The following is a 19850-nucleotide window of genomic DNA, read 5'->3' as shown; positions in this document are numbered from 1 at the left end:
TGCCCAACTGAGACAAAAAACAAAACACACAGTGACAAACAAGGCTGCTCCCTTCCCTCCACACTCCCTAAGGGAGGGAGCCTCCCCCTCCCCCCATCCAAGACAGCTGCTCTAGTGGAGGACTTGTAAAGAATATACACACCGTGGAGGGAGGGGGTTGGGGGCTGGGATAGAAGGAGTCACAAGCACTAGGAAGGCAGGCCAGAGTCCTAGAGGATGGGGAGACAGAGACAACAGCAGGGGGCTGTCACAGAAGTGAGGCCATAAATGGCGCCCTACCCTCATGGCATGCCTTCCGCAACTCCAGTCACCCCAGAGGAAAAGGGAAGAGAGATGGCAAAGTGTCTCCTTGGTCTGAAGCTCTCAAACTGTATAAAATGGTAATGCATACCGCCCTACCTCCACATGGGCCCTAAGCTCTCCATCTGCCAGGCATAGGGAGGTAGCTGGACCTTTAATAAGGGGAAATAGGGAACATGAGTGATTTTTTTTTTAAACTTACATTTTTAATAATATTATTTTTTAAAAAACTTGGAGCTGGGATAGGTGGCAGAAGGGAGGAGCCCAGAGCTTTACCCCTCTACTACCGGCCACCTAAGGGGAGGGTTTGGAGGAGGGGCATTCAACCAAGCCCCATAACTTTTAAGTCCCTAAGGGCTGTGGGCATAGACAACCCCAGGCTTGAAGAGGGTAGAGTCAGGAGAATGGGGGAACCCAGAACCTGGGGTGAGGATGGAGGCAAATGCCCTGGGAGGTGGTCAGGACATTTCTCAGAGGCCCAGGGTCCACATAGGCATCCACATGAGTACCCCCTTCCCGCAAAAGGCTCTGTAGAGGCCAGCCCAAGCCCAGGGCCACTGGGGGGCAAATCTTGGCACCTGCCCCCAGTGAGTCCAGTTCCTCCCTGAAGCGGGTGGATGAGGCTGTCCATTTTAGATGCTCAGTCTCTTCATTCTGTCTTCTGCGCCCTGGGGCTTCGAGGGGTGGGGCAGACAGGCAGAGCGCTGGGTGGCGGAGGCCGTGGCAAGGCCTTTACTGGGAGGCCTGTGACGTGGGGTTCTCCGATTTGCTCTCTTGGCTGGACGGAGGCTTGCTGTTCCAGGGGCTATTGGCGCCCAGGGCAGGGGAGTTGTTAAAGCTGTCCTCGTCGTCAATGCCGTTGGCCGCGTCAAACTGGGTGTTCTCCAGCCGGGTGATGAGCCTCTCGTCCTCGTCCCCGAACTCCCCGCCCATCAGGGTGGGCTCCCCCACCACCATCACATCCTGAGAGTGGCGGAGGTCCCCAAACATAATCGGGGCAGGGGCTCGCCCAGCCCAGGGCAGCAGATACCCCCAGAGCCCCAACACCCACCTGGGAAACTCAACCCCACCCCCACCCCCCACTTATACCCCAATTTAAAACCCCAACTCCTCTGATACCCTCCGCCCCTGGAATACTTCCCACTGAAGGGCTGCAAAGCATCACAGCCTTTAAGCTATATCCACTGGATTCTGGGAGAAGTCAAGTCTACTCCTCTAGCTCCCTAGTCCATCTCTCCAAAATTTTAGGGGCTCCTGAACTTCTGTCCAATGTAAGAGAGAGGGAGCAGATCAAAAACACCGGAGGGGAAATGTATGTGTGTGTATGTATTCTAGATTTGCACACATTCAAGTCTGTGTGTCCCTCTGTCAGCGTGTGTGTCTCTCTGGTGGTCTGTGTGTCCCTAAGCTGTCCTTTATGTCCACACGTTCCCATGGCTGTCTCCGTCCCTTGATGTCGTACGTTGCTATATCTGAGTCTGTGTGATCACAATCTTGCACGTGATGACAAGGACTGTCATCGGGGACAAGAGTCAGCCCACGATGGCAAAGTACACTGGGAAAAACTGTCTTTGTTTCTATGTCTGCTAGTGAGCTCAGGATGGGACAGGGTCAAGGATCAAGGGTCAGGGGCCAGCAGTGGGGCAGCCCAGAAGAGAGAAGAAAGCCGAGATGCTTACAGGTACCTGGCTGGAGAGGGCGAAGGTGCTGGCTGGGCTTTTCTTCTTGCTGTTGCTGTTGTTGGTGTTGCCGCCCCCCGAGCTCATGGTGCTGCCCCCTGACATCTTCCTTTTCCGCCGCTTGCTGGGCTGCTGCCGTGCAGGCTCCGCTGTGCCAGGGAAAGGAGACTCAGGTGGGGTAGCGCCCTGGGACCCTTATTCCCCATTCTGGCTCCTAAGGAGCCTGAGCCTACCCTGATCCCAATCTCGCAGACCCAGGAAAGAGGAAAGGGCTTTGTGAGGAGACAGCGATACAGCCTTGGGGAAGCAGCATCAGATACTGGTAAGAGCAGGTGCAGGTGCAAGGCACTCACCAGGGGGTGCTACCATGCGCTGCCACTTCTGGAAGAGGCAGGTCTTGAGACAGTCACGGGGGCTGAGGCTGTAGGTCTTGTGGCGGGACATGAGCTCCTGCATGGGCTCGAGTATCACACAGAGCTGGGGGGAGACCAGTTAGTGGCTTGTCAGGGGACAGACGTGGAGTGGAGACCAAATGGGATGGGGCAGAAATTGGGTGACCAGAGACTCACTCGGAGGTAGTTGAGAGTGGAATTGGACAGCCCACACCGGGTGATGTTTTTGGAGAGCTGATCCAACATCTGGGGGTCCTGGGCCTAGAGGAGGAGAAAAGTAAGAATACTAACACCTGGGTTGCATCTGCTCACCTGCCCTATCATCTTAGCCTCGTGACACCCGAGAGAAGAGGGGCTACTATATAAAAACCCATTTTTCAGATGGATAAACTTCAACCCTCTGTCTAGGGCCACTGGTAGGTAATGGCAGACCTCGTTCCACCCTTCCCGCTGCCTGCCCTCAGCCTTGTGGCTTAGGTCCTGTGCACAACTCACATGCATGGCAAGGATGCTGCGGGGGATGAGCTCTCGGTGCTGCCGGATGCTGAAGTGCCACGTCTTTATCCGCATCATGTCATCAAACATGAACTCCAGGTACAACCGGCCCTCCACACAAACCTGGAAACAAGCTTGTCACAAGTCTGCCCACCTCCCCACATACCCAAAAGTATACCGGTTCCCGTTTCCTCATGATTCTCCCACTGCATACACTCCTGCCACCTGAACAGAAATCTGGGTGCATAACTGACATGGACCATCTCCTCATATACCCGCCACACCAGCGTGCGCACGCACGCACACGCACACACACACACACACACACAGTAGAAATGCTTAATAGATTCTTGTCCTCTCCTCTTGTAGCTAGTGATGCACTCGTCGGCCATAAGCTCCATGAGGACAGGCTCTTGTTCACTGGTGTCTCCCTGTGGCCCAGAAAACTGTCATGTACAAACTCAATACATGTCTGCTGAATACTGCAGCATGCCTGCGATCCCTGTGTATCTTGCCACTTCCCATTATGCCTCCCTGGGGAAAAGCCAAGTACATTTTTGGGAGCCAGAAGGGGAATCCAACCCAGGTACTTCAGTGCTCCACATCCAGCTGGGTGCTGACCTGGGTGAACATAGGTTTGCCATGTTGGGTCACCATGCTGCCCTGGTCACAGTCAAGGGAAACAAAGTTGCTGTGGAATGCCTCCTTGGGGTGCTTAAGTACATAGTAGAGCTCCGTAGCACCACCCTCAAAGATGCTGCGGAAGTAGCGTGGGATCAGGGTCCGGCCAATGGCTGCAGAGACGGGACAAACTCTTCAGAACAGAAGGATCTCAAAAGTGGTCAGGCAGATACCACCCCTGCCCAGACAGATCCGCTGGGACAAATACCCAAGCCCAGATCTTAGAAGGACACAGGAGATGTACGCTCTTACAGCAGCACTGGCAGGACCCCCAGAGGTCACTCACTGTATCTCTTTGGTCCATCCTCCAGGCAGAAAGTGATGGTTAACATGGCATCATCCTCAAAGAACTCAGTTGTGAAAGCATCCCACCAGAGATTGTCACACTCCTAAGAAGCACAGGGAGGCGTGTGTGTGTCAGAAGACATGCCACAGGGGTGCCCAGATGGCCCTCTCCCTCCAAGCTCCTTTCCCCTGGCTATACCTCTGTCCAGTTTTGAAGCCGTTTGTTAAGCTCGAATATCCTGTAGTCAGTTTGGTTGCCATATGGTGTGTGCCTCCTGGGGGAAGTGAAGAAGGGAGATCAGTAGGAGCAGAGCCTCCCCCCACCACCCCCGCCTTCACCCCTGTAATGGAAAGCACCAACCTCCCCACTGGGCTCCACTTACCCAATCCCAGGCTCCAGGTAGGTAGGCGGGTACATGGGAGTTGGGCTGTGTAAGGGAAGAGGCTATGAGAATGGGGGTGGAAGACAGGAATTACTGGGGGGTGTCACTCCCTCCCCTTTTCAGGCAGGATGCCATCTGGGGAAGGAACAGGAAGTGGACAAGAAACTCACCCCACATCCCGATCTAGCATGGTGCCGGGATGGAAGGGGGGGAAGGCGTTGCCGTTCGGGGGCTCCTTGGGTGAGTACAGCTTGAATGACTTTGAGGAACAACCTAGAAGGGAAAGAAAGAAGGGTCTCCTGAGTCCCTCTTGGCAGTGCTCCTGGAAGTCTGCTAGACTGTATGCACAGGGACTGGTCTTCTGGAGCCCCCGAGGGCACTAGGGGAGGGAGACTACCCTAGGGAGCGCCTATCCCAGCTTCTAAATCTGGCTCCAATCTTGTTTTATTAAGAAACTAGAAGTTCTCAGCCCTAATACCCAAGACCCCATTTCTTCATGTGGCTGAGCCCTGGATGACAGAATTGAACCTGGGAAGAAATGTCAATACCATAGGATAAATAAATATCTAAACATTAGAATCTAAAATTTTGATAAACTCCCTTTTCATCTACATTATTTTGTTTAATCATTATCACAACCTTGTGAGGTAGCAGGGACGAGTGTAACAATTCCCATTTTATAACTGAAGCAACTACAAGTTCAAAGGGACTTACCGAGATCGTACAGCTACTAACTGGCAGAGTTAGGACTTGAGCCTACTCTTCCAATTCCCATATCCTATAGTATTTCTACCCCTCTATTGCCCTCTGGAGACCAGGTTGGGGGAGGGTAAAGGGGGATTTTGCCAACTCCCTGCTCCTTCTCCACCCCCAGGGTCTCAGGAGGGCAGGGGATAGAAAGATAAAGGGGGGGGGGAGTGCCTGCTGGGTACCGCCCACCAGATAACCAGTTGGGCCTTCTGCCTCTCCCACCAACGGCCACTCCCTTATCAGCCCAGCCCCCCCCACACACACACCCACCATGGGTCTAGTATTGTCTCCAAACCAGAAACCCAAAGCCTCAACCCCGTTTCTCTCCTTGGACTTGCAGTGGGGGAGGGAGGTAGACGGGCCTCCAATGGATCCCACTCTAGTTACAAATAGAAAGTAAGAAGCCCCAGGGAATGAGCCTAGGTTTCAGGGGCTCAGTCTAGGAGGCAAGTGGTAACTAGACAGGGTCTCTGCTTGTGTGTATCTGGGCATGTGCTCATGTGTCCCCTCTCCACCTCACCAGAAGCACACACAGTTCTACTCCTGCTCTACTATTACCTGACTGGAAGAAATGCTACATTCATAGCTAGGTAAGAGCCAGGTACCCCCGCAATGCCACTTTTCCCCTCCCCACCAGACAGGAGAACATGAAGCAGAGTCCTCGTCACAGCTGCTTCCTCATGTCCCCCAAACTTGATTGCATTTGGAAGGGTGGCTGTATCGGCTGTATCTGAGCCCCATCTCCAATTTAGATACAAAATCTATTTTGTTCCTTGGGAGGAAGAGACAAAGGAAGACCCTGTACCAACATGTACCATTTAATTCTCTCCCCTGGGTCCCCTCCTCACAATATGGGCCAAAGGAGGGTCCCAGAGAGGCCTACCCTCCACCGTCCCCGAAGACTCAGTGCCAAGACTCAGAGCCTGTGTGTACCTGCACACGCGTGTGCCTCATCCTGCCTAGCAGGCTTGCACCCTCAGCTCGCCCCAACATGTCTACCAAGGGCTGGAACCCAGCAGCCCCAGGCAGGATCAGGGTGCCTGCAACAGGACCTTGCCCCACGCATGAGCTCTCACAGGCCACATCCACATGCTCCCAGCACGACATTCACAGCCTTCACATGCCAGTCAGGACTGAATGAGGAGCATGTGTCCTCAGGAAAGAGACAGTCCCACCCAACCCCAAGTCCCCCCCACTCCACAGACAGGTGGACAAGGCCATGTAGGAAGTCAAAGCTCACACTAGCAACCAGAAGCCAGGCCTGGGCAATGCACCCAGTAGTCTAGATTATTAGACCTGGCCCTCATCCCCTACCTAGGCCCTCCTTTCCCCAAAAGCATTACTGCCCCTGCCCCTCAGTTTCAGGGCCACTTGAAATGTATCAGCTCAAGACCCTAAAGAGAAGGGAGGCAAGACACCAGGGTTCCTCTCTAACTCTGAAAAAAGTTTCAGAGCTTCAATTTCTCACTCGAGAAATGACAGGCATTGCCTGGGGCTAGGTAACAGTACTGAGGAGCTAAAGCCCAAAGCTTTGGGGCCTCTATTTACATGACCAATGAATGGACACAAATAAACTCAGCATCTCTCCAGAGCCATAGCAACTCCCAGTAGCCCCAGCACAAGGGCTGGGGAGTGAGAAGAGAAGGGGAGGGAACATCACCCCAGACCATCTGTCCCTGCTGCTGCCTGTCCCCAGCAGCAGGGGTAGAGGGAGCAACGTGGGGGTGGGGGTGAGGGGATGGATGTGTCATCCAGTCTTGGAGTCAGGCAGAGTCCCGTCTCCCACCTCTAGCAACCTGGGAGCCCTTAGGAAGGGGGAGGAGAGAGGAAGAGCCCAGAACTAGTAAAGTTTTCTCAGAATGGAAGCTGCATCCTGTGGCCTAGGGGGGCACCTCCAGCCGGGCATTTCCATGGTAACCAGCCCGACCCGAGGGCAGGCCCCCTCCCTTTGGGGGTTGACCAGAGGTCAGCAGGCCCGAGAGCCCTCTCCTCTATGAGCTGGGTCACCTCTCTCACAGCCAGCATACCAGGCCCGGGCCAGATGGAGGACCTTCCACCCACCCCCAACAGGCTTGCAGGGTGCCCAGACTTACTTACCTGGGAGAACTGAGGGGGCCAGGAGAGGTGCGGGGAGCGGTTGCGAGCCCACAGGGGCCCTGGCAGGGGTGAGGCCTGAGGGGGGGCCAACTTCAGCCGCTCATGTCCCGAGTGGGACAGGCAGGCCTGGCTGGGAGTTCCACTCCGCGGGCTGCACAAAGACTCGCACGCACGGCCTCGGCCCGCCCCACGGCGGCCACAGCCCCGGGGGAAAGTTACAATGGCCACTGGGCTGGGGACCCGGGGCCAGGGGGCCGGCCTGGGGGGCGGGGGGCCGCGGGGAGTCCGGAGCCTTCTTTGTTTGCAAGGTTTCCCTCAACAATGGCTGCTCCGCTCTTTCCTCTCCTCCTCCTCCTCCTCCTCCTCCTCCTCTGCTCTCCCCGCCGCCGCCTCTGCCTCTGCCTCCAAGCAGCCCGCCCGCCCTCCCCAGGCCGGCAGGCCCCTCCGCCGGGGCACCAGCAGAGGCAGGGCCCGGCACTCACACTCACTCACACTCGCACACGCACAGACACACGCAGCGCCCGCTGGCTCCCTTCCTTTTCTCCCTTTCTCTCCCTCCCTCCCCGCTGGCTCTCTCAGAGCCTCTCTCAGAATGAGGCCCCAGGGCGGGCGGAGGGTGGAGCTGCCCCCACCGGCCCCGCCCCCTCCCTGCGAGGAAAGAGGAAGAGGGAGAGAGGGGAGGGAGGGAGCTTGAGAGAGGGAGGCAGGCAGGGAGGACTGCTGAGAAAAACAAAAGAGAGACAGAGACTGGGAGAGACAGGGGACAGGCTGGAGACAGGGAGACAGAAGAGACTGGGTCTGGAGAGACCGGGATGGAGGGGAGGGCTGTGGGAGCCAGGAACTGGAATGCCGCTCCCAAGCCCCAAGCGGGGTGCTCACGCGTGAGCTGGGGAGCCCAAGCCACAGGCAGGGATGGAGGAGGGCACTCTTCCTCTCTGGAGACTCCCAGTATCTTCTAACGGCCTCCCAAACATCCCCCAAATCTCTCTTCCTCTCCCTAGTGATCTCTCGGGTTGAAGGCTGGCCTGGGCAGCCACCCTTGGCTGGTGAAATCCCAGAGCAGCTGGGGGGAGGCTCCGGGGGTTATTTTTGACAGAGACACACTCAGACTTCAGCCTGTAAACACTGATTGGAAGGAGGGGGACACTCCAGGTTCCCTGCTCCCAACCCAGCTTAGTTCTAAATGCTGACTGCCTTTGCAGGAAGCCCCCTTCCCCCCACCCACCCATCATCACCACCACCACCGCCACCGGAGGCACGTGGGTGCAAGGGAAAGGGGCTCTGTTAGAGCTCAGGAAGGCAAACTTGCCCATCTGAGGGTCCCCAGAAGGGGTCTAGTCTGCTGCTGAATCCTCCCCCAAATCCTAGGAAAAAACGGTACATGGTTACCAGGGTAGGAACCTGTTCTCCAATGCAAGGGGGGAAGCCCAAGAGAGGGGGTTTTTCTAAAACTTGGATAGTGGTCCAGGCCCTACAACCTGGACAGAAACACACACATACACACACACACTCACACTCACACACACTCACGTGGGAAGTGGGGGGCAGTAAGGACTTCCTCCTTCTTTGCAATTTGAGTCTCAGCTTTCTATTCCCGCCCCCCCCAACCAGGTTCACACACAGCCCCACAACAGGATGGCATACACACCAGCTGACTGTGCAATAATAATACTATTGCATCTGGCTCTGTGAACATCCTCCACACACAATTAACACAGCTCACTCTCACACAAATCTGTACCTGATAACACACTTCAACCTGTGATATACCTCAAACCCCAAATAAACCCAAACCGAGGACACACACACATACACAGTGGGACCCGTGATGCACATGCCCCAAGCCCCAAGACACACCCCCAAACTGCATTATACCTCCTGAACCTTTGACAGACTGCTACACACATACCCTGACCATTTGTTACCCAGGGACTAACCCCACCCCCTCTGAAATCTGCACACCATTCTCCATCATGGCCTGGCCATATGATACACCCTGGCTTTCATAAACCTATCGAAATCTACACTATTCAGCCAGAATGCCTATCATCATACTGCCTACCACCAGGACTTGAGATACTTGTTCCGAATCCCAAATTTACAGCCCAACTCTGGGATAACTACATTCCTCCCCCACTGACAGGACAATTCCTGTCATTTGTTTTGTGCCTTTAAACTTTCCAAAGCACATTCACAGGCAGTACCTTGAGAGATCCTAATAGCATCCAGGGCCTATTATCCTAACTTGCACAGATTACAGTGAGACAGGAGGGCCTGAGGCTGGAACCCTGATTCTAACCCCACTCACACAAGCCTAGCCCTGGGGCACTGCAGCCATTCCTACTGCCTGCCCCCTCCAAGGAATGGTCACTCCAGGCCCCAAATGACTATCTACTCGGGGAGGGGAGATGGTTGTGTGCTCTGGCTTCAGCATCCAGTTCAGAACTCAGAACCCCCACCCAGTCTGTCTCCTCAAATTTCAGGGAGAAGGGCCCCTAAATACCAAGATGTATCCAGACCCTGGCATATCATTCAAAACGGGCCCTCTCCTAGTTCCCCTTCTCCAGCAAGTCTGCTCCTCTCTCAGTTCAGACTTAATTCTCTCACTTGCACAGGGGCAGATGAGGTCCAACTAAAGAGAGCAACTCAGAGTTAGAAGGCTCTAAAATTGGTGGGAGGTGGGGTGGGGAGAAAGCAGGGAGCAGCAAAGACTGACAAAGGTGATGAGGGAGGGAAGAGCAAGAGCACCCTTCCTGGAGGTGGGAATTCTGAAGGGGAGCAGCCCGCCCCAGCCCACAGGCTAAGGTACCAGCACTGCCCCCTGCCCGGGCCCCTGGGGCTCCCTGACCCAGGCCTCCAGTGTGCCTGCCCCCCTTCCTTTGTCTGTGCCCGGCCTCCCGTTGGCCTGGCGCTCTGCCATCCTCCTCTCCTGGCTCCCAGCCGCCACCACTGCTGCCTCCTCCCCTCCCCCTACTCCTCCCTACCTTAACCCTTCTGAGCCACATGCTGCCCCAGACAGGCCCTGGCCCCCTCAGCAACCTGCCCTGCCCAGGATGATGTCCCTTAGCAAAGGTTCTCCCTGCTCCTGACCAAAGCCCCAGAAGCTACTACACACCCCAGGAGCACTATGGGGGCTAGATGTGTGCATGTGTGTGTATCTTGTAGTGTTTCCTTCTGCATGTGCATGTGTGTGGGTCTGCGTGTGCTCTGGCTTCCCTCAGTCACATGTGTGGGGCATGTGCTGTCTCTGCCGGGCTGGGGGAGGAGGAGCCGGGAGACAGCAGAGCACAAAGGAGAGACTCAGGCAGGCAGGCAGGCAGGCAGGCAGGCAGGCAGCCTGCCAGGGCGCCTGGGCCCCCACCCCAGGGCTGCTCAGGTTGCGGGGGGTGGTCTTTAGGCCTGGACTGGACATGCTGCCACGGGGTCCCTGTGTTCAGCCATGTGCTCACACACACCCATGCAAGCCTGGTGCCCTCCCTTACCCCAAATCCTACCATTTCTCACCCCCAGGCCACTCTCATGCCCCTCCTCAAGTGGTTCTCCTTGAAGACTAACCTCCATCCATCCTCTGTGGCATCAATCCATAAGACTTCCTCACATTCAGGAAAAAGATTCCCCACTCTCGGCCATCTTAGGCCCCCTCTCCCCCAACCAGATCACCAGACACACAAAAGGAACATACCTTTTAGGGCACTGCCTTAAGTTGTCCCCCCTCACACATACAGGTCCTCTTCTGTACCCATGCTGCTCCCAGAAAGACTGAGAGGGAAACTTTCTCCCTTCTCCTCCAGGACCAGGCACCCTACCTCAACTTCAAGATCAACCTCCCATCTACCTCCAGCCTGACAACCCTTCCATATTCACCTCCTGCTCACTATTTGTAGGCACTAATAATCATATTTAAGACTCAGCCCTTTAGCTATGCTTATGTACGGTGATGGAGGATCAAGGCCATGGGATGGACTCAGAGAATGGATGGATCTGAACAGGGTACTCAGCATGAGGCAATTGTAAAGAAAATACACAAACACACACACCAAGCTGGTAGGAGGAGGAATGATGGGGCCAGGCAGGATTCCAGCTTGGCAGGCTCTTCCCTCTCCTCCTCTCCCCGACCCTCTGCAGCAGGAGCCAGGGGTTCCCACACCTGGATATTCCAGGATTCTTAAGCTCTACTAGCCCTCCCTCTGGGCCCCATGCCCCTTAAACGTCAGCCTCAGCAGGCACTTTAAGTGTGTGCCCAGCCCAGCAGAGCTCTGGCCTGGGTCACATGATTTTCAAGGAAGCTTCCACACTGGCAGCTTCCCTTGGGATGTGTGTTGGGGGGAGGGGGTTTCCAGTTGTGGGGTACGGGCCTCCCAGAGAAGAGGGCATTTGGAGGGGCAAAGGATCCAAACCAGGCTAGATTCAGGAATACCTGACTTTCCAAAGAAAGCTAACTCCTGCCTGGCACAGGAGGGAGTCCTGCAGATAATTCAAGAACCCAGAGTCCTGGGGATGGATATAAACCGTGTTCTGAGGCCCTCTGAAGACCACCTCTCCAGTCACACGGCCCCTCTCCTTCTTCCTGGCAGCAGGAAAGAACTCAGACCCAGGTCTTCCTCCTCCCTAGGAAAGAACTCAGACCCAGGCTGTCACTGGCAAGAGCTGATGTGTTTTGGGGGAGGCAGGGATCTGAACCTAAGTCCTCTCATTGGGGTCAAGCATCGCTCCCCTCAATTCAACTCTCACAAGTCACTCTTATTTCCTAGCTTGCCTGGGGCTGCCACATTCCCCCTCCCACTAGGGCGAAGATGCCAGACCCAAGGGCCCAATTATCTGCCCCCGACACCCCAGGAGGACCTCGTGTCCCTCAGGAGGGCCAACCTTCCCTGGCAACAGGCAGGATAATTTGGAGGGGGGCAAGATGGCCCCCAATCAATCCCTCCCCCACAAACAGGGTCCTCAGAAACAGCCTGGAGGGAGGTGTCACAGAATAGGTAAGAGGGAATAGGCAGCAGGGAAGGGGGGGCAACCCAAACCAGCCAATCACAACTGTACGATGACCTGAAGGGGGGGGGGGTCAAAAGTCCAGACTCACTTCTGATTGGCTAACACCCTGGAATTCTGGGAATTTCAGCCCCCCCAAAACCCCTCCCTAAGTAGCCTCCCCCACCAAAACACACACACAAGCTAACCCCAGCGCCCCTTACCCGTGCCTCTGGGCTGCTGCGCATTTACACAGTTGGGCAAAACCTTCCCCCGACTGAGGCCCCACACACCTCTCAAGCCTCCGACCACAGCCATGCCATCGACGCCCCCCACACAAGTTCTCACCAAACAAGGGGTGAAGGATCGGCAGGGAGGGTTCGGGGAGGGGCCGGGCGGCCGCGCGCCCCACTCACCAGGACAGGCACAGCCCACTGACATCTTCACATCGCCCGCCGCTGGGGGCCCAGCCAAGTCACGGTGCCCGCCCCGCGCGGGGACAGGCCGGGCATGAGCCGCCGCCGCCGCCCGCGGCCCCCGCTGTCCTCGCCGCCGGCCCGGCCCGGCCTCGGCCCGGTGTGGGCGGCCCCTGGCTGCAGTGAGGGGCCTGTCAGGCGTGGAGCAGACAGGAAGGAAGCCAGGCAGGAAGGCGAGCTGTCTCTGCGTGTGTGCTTGCGGTGTGCGTCCCCGGAGTGTGTGTCTGTGTGTGCGCGTGTGCGTGTGCGTGTCTGTGCGCTCCCGCCGCCCTCCCCGCCGCTGCCGCTCGCCCCCTCTAGCTCTCGCGCTTCCTCTCGCTCTCGCTGTCCCTCCCGTAGGCGCCCGCTCACCAGCCCCAGTCGGGCTGGGCCGGGCTTTATTAATATGCTAATTGCCTGCTAGTGGGCGGGGAGAGCAGTGTCAAAGTGACCCGGGCGAGGGCGCAGCGGGCGGCGACTTGCGTGCGCCGCGCGGTGGCGGGCGGCGAGGGGCAGGCAGCGCTCCGGGTTCGGCGTGCTTGTGACGCAGCTTTTAAAAAAGGAGACCGAGGCAGAGACCCGGGAGAGGGCGGGCGAGGGGAAGGGAGGGGAAGCGAAGCCTCACGCTGGGTGTCCGTCCTCCGGGCGCCGCTGGGTTGGGAGCTTAGAGGAGCCGAAGCGGGAGCCGGGACTGGGGGAGGCGGGGCCAGGGTGGGCTTTGAGATGTAGCTCTCTCTCCACCCCCGGCCGCGCTCTGGGAGGGAAACGCGACTGCCGACCCCCTGCTCATGCTCTCTTCTGAAACCCCATTCTTAATCTGGAGGCCCCTGGTTATGCGCTCCCACCCCAACGTGGGTGGGGAAAGCAGCACTATCTTAATTCTAGTAGCAACCCTTGAATTCACCTCCTCCCTAAATTAATTACCCCTCCCTTGCCTGCTAAACCAGTTGGGACTGGACCTAAAAGGGTTAATTAGGTGAGGTCCCGGCCCTCCCTCGCCTAATTGCCTGGGATCTGCGTTTTGCTGGGAGAAGGGCGGGCAGCGAAATGACCGCCAGGTTGGTCTGGGGAGGGGGAATCCGTAGGCTGTCCTTTACCCTTGCAGACTCTGACTCATCAGTCAAGATGCTCTCCTCCCTTCCCCCTTTCTCCATCCAGTTTCAGCCTCCCTCCCCCGCCCCCCCAATCGCCTGGAAGCTGCTTTCCTTTGAGGGCCTCCGAGACTGGGAAGAACAGGAAGCAAACCCCTCCAGTGCCCCCTACCCGCAGGGGCTGGGGCCTTAGTTGGAGGGGGTGGGGTGGAAGGGAGGATGATGTGGATGGTCAACGTAAGGAACACTCCTTCCCCAGGGAGGAGCTTCCCAACCTTCAGGCGCTCCTCAAGGATTCCCTAAACCAGCCGGGGTGGGGGGCAACATCCCCATCTCCATCCCTCCCCAAAAGCCCAACCTTAGCTTCCTCATAAACAGGAAATACCTATTAGCTGGGAGGAGGGAGGGGAGGGGAGTGGTCTGGAAGAGAGAGTTGGCCCCCTCCCTTCTGGGGGGTCCGCAGCTGCTAGCTTCTCTTCTTTAAGCTTCGGGGTGGGCTCCAGGAGTAGATGCTGCGGACCTGGCCCGGTGTCCCCTTCCTAGGGCGTCTGGCCCAGATTGGGTGGAGGGTCCTCCTTCCCTTTGTTACTTAGGTGGGGATTGATTGTGAAGGTTCCCTCACCCCTGCCCAGTCTGCACAGCTGGCTTGACTGGCTGGGGGAGGGTTACAGATGTGGAAGCTTAAGTGTTTATGAGACCCCTCAGCTTTTGCTGAGGGAGCAAGAAACGAAGGGCAGATGCAGAGTCTGGGAGTTGAAAAGAGGGCCTGCCCAGGGATGGGCATCCCCTCCCTTGTGCTTAGGAGAGGGTGGGGGAAGGGAACTGTAAGCACAGCCTCTCACTAACTCCAGCATTCCATCCACATTGCGGATTCCCCCACCCCTAGCTTTCCCTACCTCCACCCCCTGGGGGGCAAGGGGGGGCGAGATAGAAGCCTGCAGAGGGATGTGACTGAAGCCATCCACACTTACAGTTATTTCCTTGGCAGCATCCCCTGCCTGTGTCCACCTCCTCCCCACATTCCCCAGGGCAGAGGTCAGCACTACAGGGAGTAAAGGGAACCTAAAGCAAAGGAAATTTAGCCTGGAATTTTGGATACCTCAGTTTGAATTCCAGCTTTGCCCCTCACTAGCAAATTACCTGGGACAACTGACTTCCCCATTCTGAACTCTAGCTTTACCCTCTGTAATTGGTACCTGCAGCTTGATGAGAATCAAATGAGACAATGTATGCCCAGTCGCCTAGCCCAATGCCAGCCATGTAGTCAGTACTCAATATACTTTAGCTCCTTTCTGCTTTCTTTGAGGTTATCGGTTATTTCAAAAGTTTCAGGAGTGGGCTGAATTGGCTGGACCCCTTTCACTCTCTACTGTGTATGAATTTGCCTTGCCCCAATCCTGTAACCACTCACCCCTAAGGCCACTCATTCCAAATAACTAGCTTGGCCAGATTCCATGGTGATCACCAATCACTTGAGTGGACAAAGGGGCTTATAACCCACCCTATAGGGGACTTTGCCTCTCTCAATCTAAGGTTCCCTTCTCCTAGATTACACATGTGGAAGGTGGAAGGCTGGGAAGAAGAAAAACAGCATTTGTTGAGTATACACTATGTGCCAGGTACTGCGCGAGGTGTTTCACACCTGAGATCTCATTTACTTTTCATAATGACCTTTGGAAGAAGGTGCTGTTACCTCCATTAAACAAGCAAGAAAACAGATTCAGGAAGGTTAATAAATTCAAACTTTCTGTAAAACATTCTTCTCTGTCTTCTTTGCCTACTAACTAGTTAATGCCTTTTAAACCTCAGTTACACCTTCACCTCCTCTGGGAAGGTACTCCTCTCACTCCCACCCCAGCTGATCTATTGGTCCTGTTTCCTTTAAGGAAATATCTCAGTACTGTTGAATGGGTGATTAAGTTAAGTGGATTCACCTCCCTGAGGAACCATGCTTAGGGACATTAACTTGCCCAAGGTCACACAGCTAGCAAGTACTTGACCCAGTGCTCTTTTCTGCCTTACTTCTAGTTTGGACTAGGCCTGAGGAAGAAGAGGAAACCATCATTGGAGCAGCTCTGGAAACTGTGCTGCAGGCAAAAATGGGAGAAGTCACAGATGCCTGGCAGATAGCCCTGGGGTGTGGTAGGGAGGCAATGAGTCTATGTGGAAGGTCTTTAATGACAAGGTCCTGGAGGGCGGCAGGCTTAGCTGATGTGGATGGATGGATTTGAGCACCCACTATTTTCTTTTTTTTTTGCTGTGTTGGGTCTTCGTTGCTGTGCGCAGAGTTTCTCCAGTTGTGGCGAGCGGGGGCTACTCTTCGTTGAGGTGAGCAGGCTTCTCATGGCGGTGGCTTCTCTAGCTGTGGAGCACGGGCTCCAGCAGTGTGGGTTTCAGTAGTTGCAGCATGCAGGCTTAGTAGCTGTGGCTCGCAGGCTCTAGAGCGCAGGCTCAGTAGCTGTGGCGCATGGGCTTAGTTGCTCCGCAGCATGTGGGATCTTCCCAGGCCAGGGCTCGAACCCGTGTCCCCTGCATTGGCAGGCGGATTCTTAACCACTGCGCCACCAGGGAAGTCCAGTATTTTCTTTTTTTGAGGTGAAATCACATGACATAAATTAACCATTTTAAAGTGAATAATTCAGGGACTTCCCTGGGGGTCCAGTGGTTAAGACTCTGCACTTCCACTGCAGGGGGCGTGGGTTCAATCCCCGGCCAGGGAACTAAGGTCCTGCATGCCATGTGACGTGGCAAAAAAAAAAAAAAGAATAATTCAGTGGCATTCCAGTATTTTTAAATACAGTCATTAGTGCAAGATGGACTCTAGACATGGGGATGAAGCAAAATGGGAAGTGAGAAGAGGTGAGGTGGTAAGGAAAGGAGAAGGGAAGAGGAGCCCCACAGAGAAGCAGACAGCAGAAGCAATGGGCTAGACTGCTTTAGGACAGGTGGGTTCCCTGCTTCTTCCAGCTTCTAGAACCTGTCCCATCCAACTTCTTCTCCTGACCTTGACCTTGGCCTTCTTTATTTTCTCCCACATTTCTCTTACCCCTGAAACTCCGTCAAATACTCATTGGCATTGCTCTTTCTTTCAAGGACGAATCTTCTTTTTCCATCAAGATGGCAAATATGTCTTATTGATGGCTCTGTCCCCAGCACCTAAGAAGGTGCCTAGAACCTGATATGTGTCCTATAACATTTACTACATGATTATAAGAATTCTGATAGGATTTATCTTTCCCTGCTCCAACACGTGACTCCTTCCCTTCTTGTCCATTTACCATCACCATCACCATTTACCATTACCATCCCTCTCTCTGCCAAATCAGTTTGGCAGATTTGGCCAAATAAATATGTAGAAGGCCCCATCCTCGTGTGGAGGAAACATTATGTCTGGAGGAAAGGGATCTAGGAATTTGCATTTTTTTTTTTTTTGCGGTACGTGGGCCTCCCACTGCCGTGGCCTCTCCCACCACGGAGCACAGGCTCCGGACGCACAGGCTCAGAGGCCATGGCCCACGGGCCCCGCTGCTCCGCGGCACGTGGGATCCTCCCGGACCGGGGCACAAACCCGTGTCCCCTGCATCGGCAGGCGGACTCCCAACCACTGCGCCATCAGGGAAGCCCAGGAATCTGCATTTTAAAGAGGTGCCTCAGTTGGTCCTTACACATGCCAATATTGGGGAATAGTTCCTTCTAAAAGGGTCCATGCCCCTTCAGAGCATTGCCACCAAATGGGATGAAACCTATTCATTCATTCCATAAGCAACTGCTTAGTACAGTGGAGGATACACTACTAAGAACAGAGGAACCAAAGAAAACATAGTCTCCTCTATTCACTGTGTGCCCCTGGGCATATTGTTTAACCCTCCCTTAGCCTCAATTTCTTCCTCAGTAGAATGTGGACAACAACCCCTACTTTTCTAATTCTTCCAGGGATATTGCAAGGAGACAGCAAGCTGAAGACTGTAAACCATTCCTCAAATGTGGGTTGTTTGGGGCTAAAAATAAAGCACTAAAAGGAATATTGCCTGAAAGTTTGCATCTCCGTGAAAGAATAACTGTAAACCAGGTATATTAATTATCTATTACTATGCAACAAGATACCCTCAAATTCAGCATCTTAGACAACAAACTTTTGTTATCTCCCTTGGTTTCTTTTTTTCTTTTTTTTTAAATCTTTTTTCCCTCCGTTTCTGAGGGTCAGGAATCCAGGAGTGGATAAGCTGTTGGTTCTGGCTCAGAGTCTCTCACAAGGTTGCAGTCAAACTGTTGTCCAGGTCTTCAGTCATCTTGACGTTTGACTGGGGCTAGAGAATATGCTTCCATGTTCACTCTAGTGCTTACTGGCAGGCCTTAGTTCTTCAACGGCTGGTGGACAGAGGCTTCAATTTTTTGCCACATGGGACTCTCCATGGGGCTGCTCACAACACGGCATGCTGCTGTCATTAGAGTAAGAGATGGGAGAGCGAGAGAAACAAAAACACCTGGGCTGAAGCCTCAGTCGTTTTACCATCTAACCTTGGAAGTGACATATCATCACTTCTGCCTTATCTTACTAGTTACACAGACCAACCCTGGTACAAATGGGGAGAGAACTACATAAGAGTGTGAATAACAGGAGGCAGAGGTTACTGGGAGCCATCCTGGGGGTTTTCAATGACAACAGGTCTCGTCCTTAGTGTTGCAGGTCTGGAGGTTTAATTTAGGAGGTTAATCAGAATTCATCAGATTCAGGAGACTGATTCACACAAATTAAATACACATGAAACATTATCTTGGTACTACTCTGCCTCTTTTCTAGAACTCCTTAGTTAAACTAGTCTTCCTTTTGAAAACAAAAAAAGTGTTGTTGGACTTCCCTGGTGGCACGGTGGTTAAGAATCCACCTGCCAATGCAGGGGACACAGGTTTGAGCCCTGGTCCGGGAAGATCCCACATGCCACGGAGCAACTAAGCCCGTGAGCCACAACTACTGAGCCAGCTCACCTAGAGCCTGTGCTCTACAACAAGAGAAGCCACCGCAGTGAGAAGCCTGCACACCACAACAAAGAGTAGCCCCCGCTCACCACAGCTAGAGAAAGCCAGCAACGAAGACCCAACGCCGCCAAAAAATAAATAATAAATAAATAAAATAAATTTATTTAAAAAAATGTGTTGTCACCTGAGAGCCCATGCACTGGCTGTTCTTCTTACCATAGAATGCTCTTTGAATGGCTAGGTCTTCCTTGTGATTCAGGTCTTACTTCAAATATCTCCTCCTCCTTACCTGATCCCACTATATGAAATAAAATTGTCCCCTCTTACCTTTTACAGTCTCCATCCCATTTATTTTCTTTTTTTTCCCCATGCAGGATTTTAGTTCCCCAACCAGGGATTGAACCCGTGCCCCCTGAATTGGGAGCACAGTCTTAACCACTGGACCGCCAGGGAAGTCCCATCCCATTTCTTTTTTTAAAATTAATTAATTCATTTATTTTTGGCTGCGTTGGGTCTTCGTTGCTGCATGTGGCTTTCTCTAGCTGCGGCGCGCAGACTTATTGCGGTGGCTTCTTGTTGCACAGCACAGGTTCTAGGCGCGCAGCCTTCCATAGTTGCAGCACACAGGCTCAGTAGTTGTGACATGCGGGCTCAGTGATTGTGGCATGCGAGCAGGCGGATTCTTAACCACTGTGCCACCAGGGAAGTCCCCCATTTATTTTCTGATAGCCATTCTGGTGCTCTGAAATTATTTTGACTCTTTGTTTACTTGGAGATTGTCTCCCCACTAGAACGTGAGCTCTGTTAGGGAGGGTTTTTTTGTTTTTGTGTGTTTGTTGGTCTGTTTTGCCATTGCTGTATCTCCAGTGCCTAAAACATTGCCTGGCGCATAGTAGGCACTCAATAAATAAACCAGAATGTTGATTTGTTAATTCACACTGAGAAATATATGTCATGTGAACTGGGCATTTTGTCTCACTTGATCATCTCACTCTCCCCATAGAAAATGATATGGGAAATCAGTTATTATAATAAGATGAGTCTTTGGTGAATGTGGAGTCAGGCAAAGATGTGATTGACACCCAACATTTGGTGGCCTGTGTCTCTGAGGTTTTCCTTCCTAGCCCTTAGGAATGCACCAGCCAAGGGGACTAGTAGCCACAGCACTCCTGTCTAGGTGGCAGTGGAGACCTAGAGATATATTCTTATCTTTTTTAGTAGATTCCATGCAGACACCACATGTAGGTGAATATTGTTTTGTCATATGCTGAATAAAGAAAAAAGGGCACAGCTTTCT

At 54.0% G+C, this 19850-nt stretch overlaps 1 protein-coding gene across 3 annotated transcripts; it reads right to left on the bottom strand.

The window, feature by feature from the left end:
• Positions 1 to 484: 484 nt before the first annotated feature.
• Positions 485 to 12602, bottom strand: LDB1 (LIM domain binding 1). Of its 3 annotated transcripts, none has more exons than XM_081247487.1 (11): positions 12447 to 12602; positions 4386 to 4488; positions 4216 to 4260; positions 4032 to 4107; positions 3834 to 3936; positions 3488 to 3660; positions 2867 to 2989; positions 2549 to 2632; positions 2333 to 2456; positions 1980 to 2128; positions 485 to 1263 (listed from the first exon to the last, which is right to left on the bottom strand). In XM_081247487.1, the coding sequence occupies exons 1-11, from the start codon at positions 12469 to 12471 to the stop codon at positions 1033 to 1035; spliced, it is 1236 nt and encodes a 411-aa protein (XP_081103613.1). In that variant the 5' UTR covers positions 12472 to 12602; the 3' UTR covers positions 485 to 1032. The 3 variants fall into 3 exon arrangements, with proteins under 3 accessions (XP_081103613.1, XP_081103614.1, XP_081103615.1); XM_081247488.1 differs by having other exon boundaries at positions 1986 to 2128; XM_081247489.1 differs by lacking the exon at positions 12447 to 12602 and adding an exon at positions 7063 to 7625.
• Positions 12603 to 19850: the final 7248 nt, after the last annotated feature.

The sequence above is a fragment of the Mesoplodon bidens genome (genome assembly GCF_964165515.1).
Source record: "Mesoplodon bidens genome assembly, chromosome: 1".
Lineage (NCBI taxonomy): Eukaryota > Metazoa > Chordata > Mammalia > Artiodactyla > Ziphiidae > Mesoplodon > Mesoplodon bidens.
This window is presented reverse-complemented; position numbering and strand designations above follow the sequence as displayed.